Genomic DNA, 287 nt, shown 5'->3' with positions numbered 1-287 from the left:
CAGAGAGACCTTCAGCCCTGGGGCAGGTCACCCTCGGCTCGCAGCAGCGCGTCCCCGGGCTGACCCAGCCCTTCTCTTTGCAGCTATGACATGGTGCACTATGGGCACTCGAACCAGCTGCGCCAGGCACGGGCCATGGGCGATTACCTGATCGTTGGGGTCCACACGGATGGTAAGAGGCTTTGCCGGTTTCACCTCGCGCAGCCCCTCGGATCGCCCCGCGGTGAACTGAGAGCTGCTGGTGCAGTCAGGCTTCTACCTGCGTCCGCTCCCTGAGCTGCCAACTC

General features: G+C 64.5%; 1 protein-coding gene across 1 annotated transcript in view; it reads left to right on the top strand.

The window, feature by feature from the left end:
* Nucleotides 1–20: 20 nt before the first annotated feature.
* The window catches only part of PCYT2 (phosphate cytidylyltransferase 2, ethanolamine), a 9,286-nt gene continuing 9,019 nt past the window's right edge, over nt 21–287 (top strand). The window contains exon 1 of the mRNA XM_009082715.1: nt 21–172. Within this exon, the coding sequence (XP_009080963.1) occupies nt 91–172 (82 nt within the window). The 5' untranslated portion in view covers nt 21–90. The remainder of the gene's footprint in view (nt 173–287) is intronic.

Source organism: Acanthisitta chloris, unplaced genomic scaffold, assembly GCF_000695815.1.
Source record: "Acanthisitta chloris isolate BGI_N310 unplaced genomic scaffold, ASM69581v1 scaffold36069, whole genome shotgun sequence".
Lineage (NCBI taxonomy): Eukaryota > Metazoa > Chordata > Aves > Passeriformes > Acanthisittidae > Acanthisitta > Acanthisitta chloris.
Note: the sequence above shows the minus strand (reverse complement) of the source record. Positions and strands in the feature narration are given on the sequence as shown.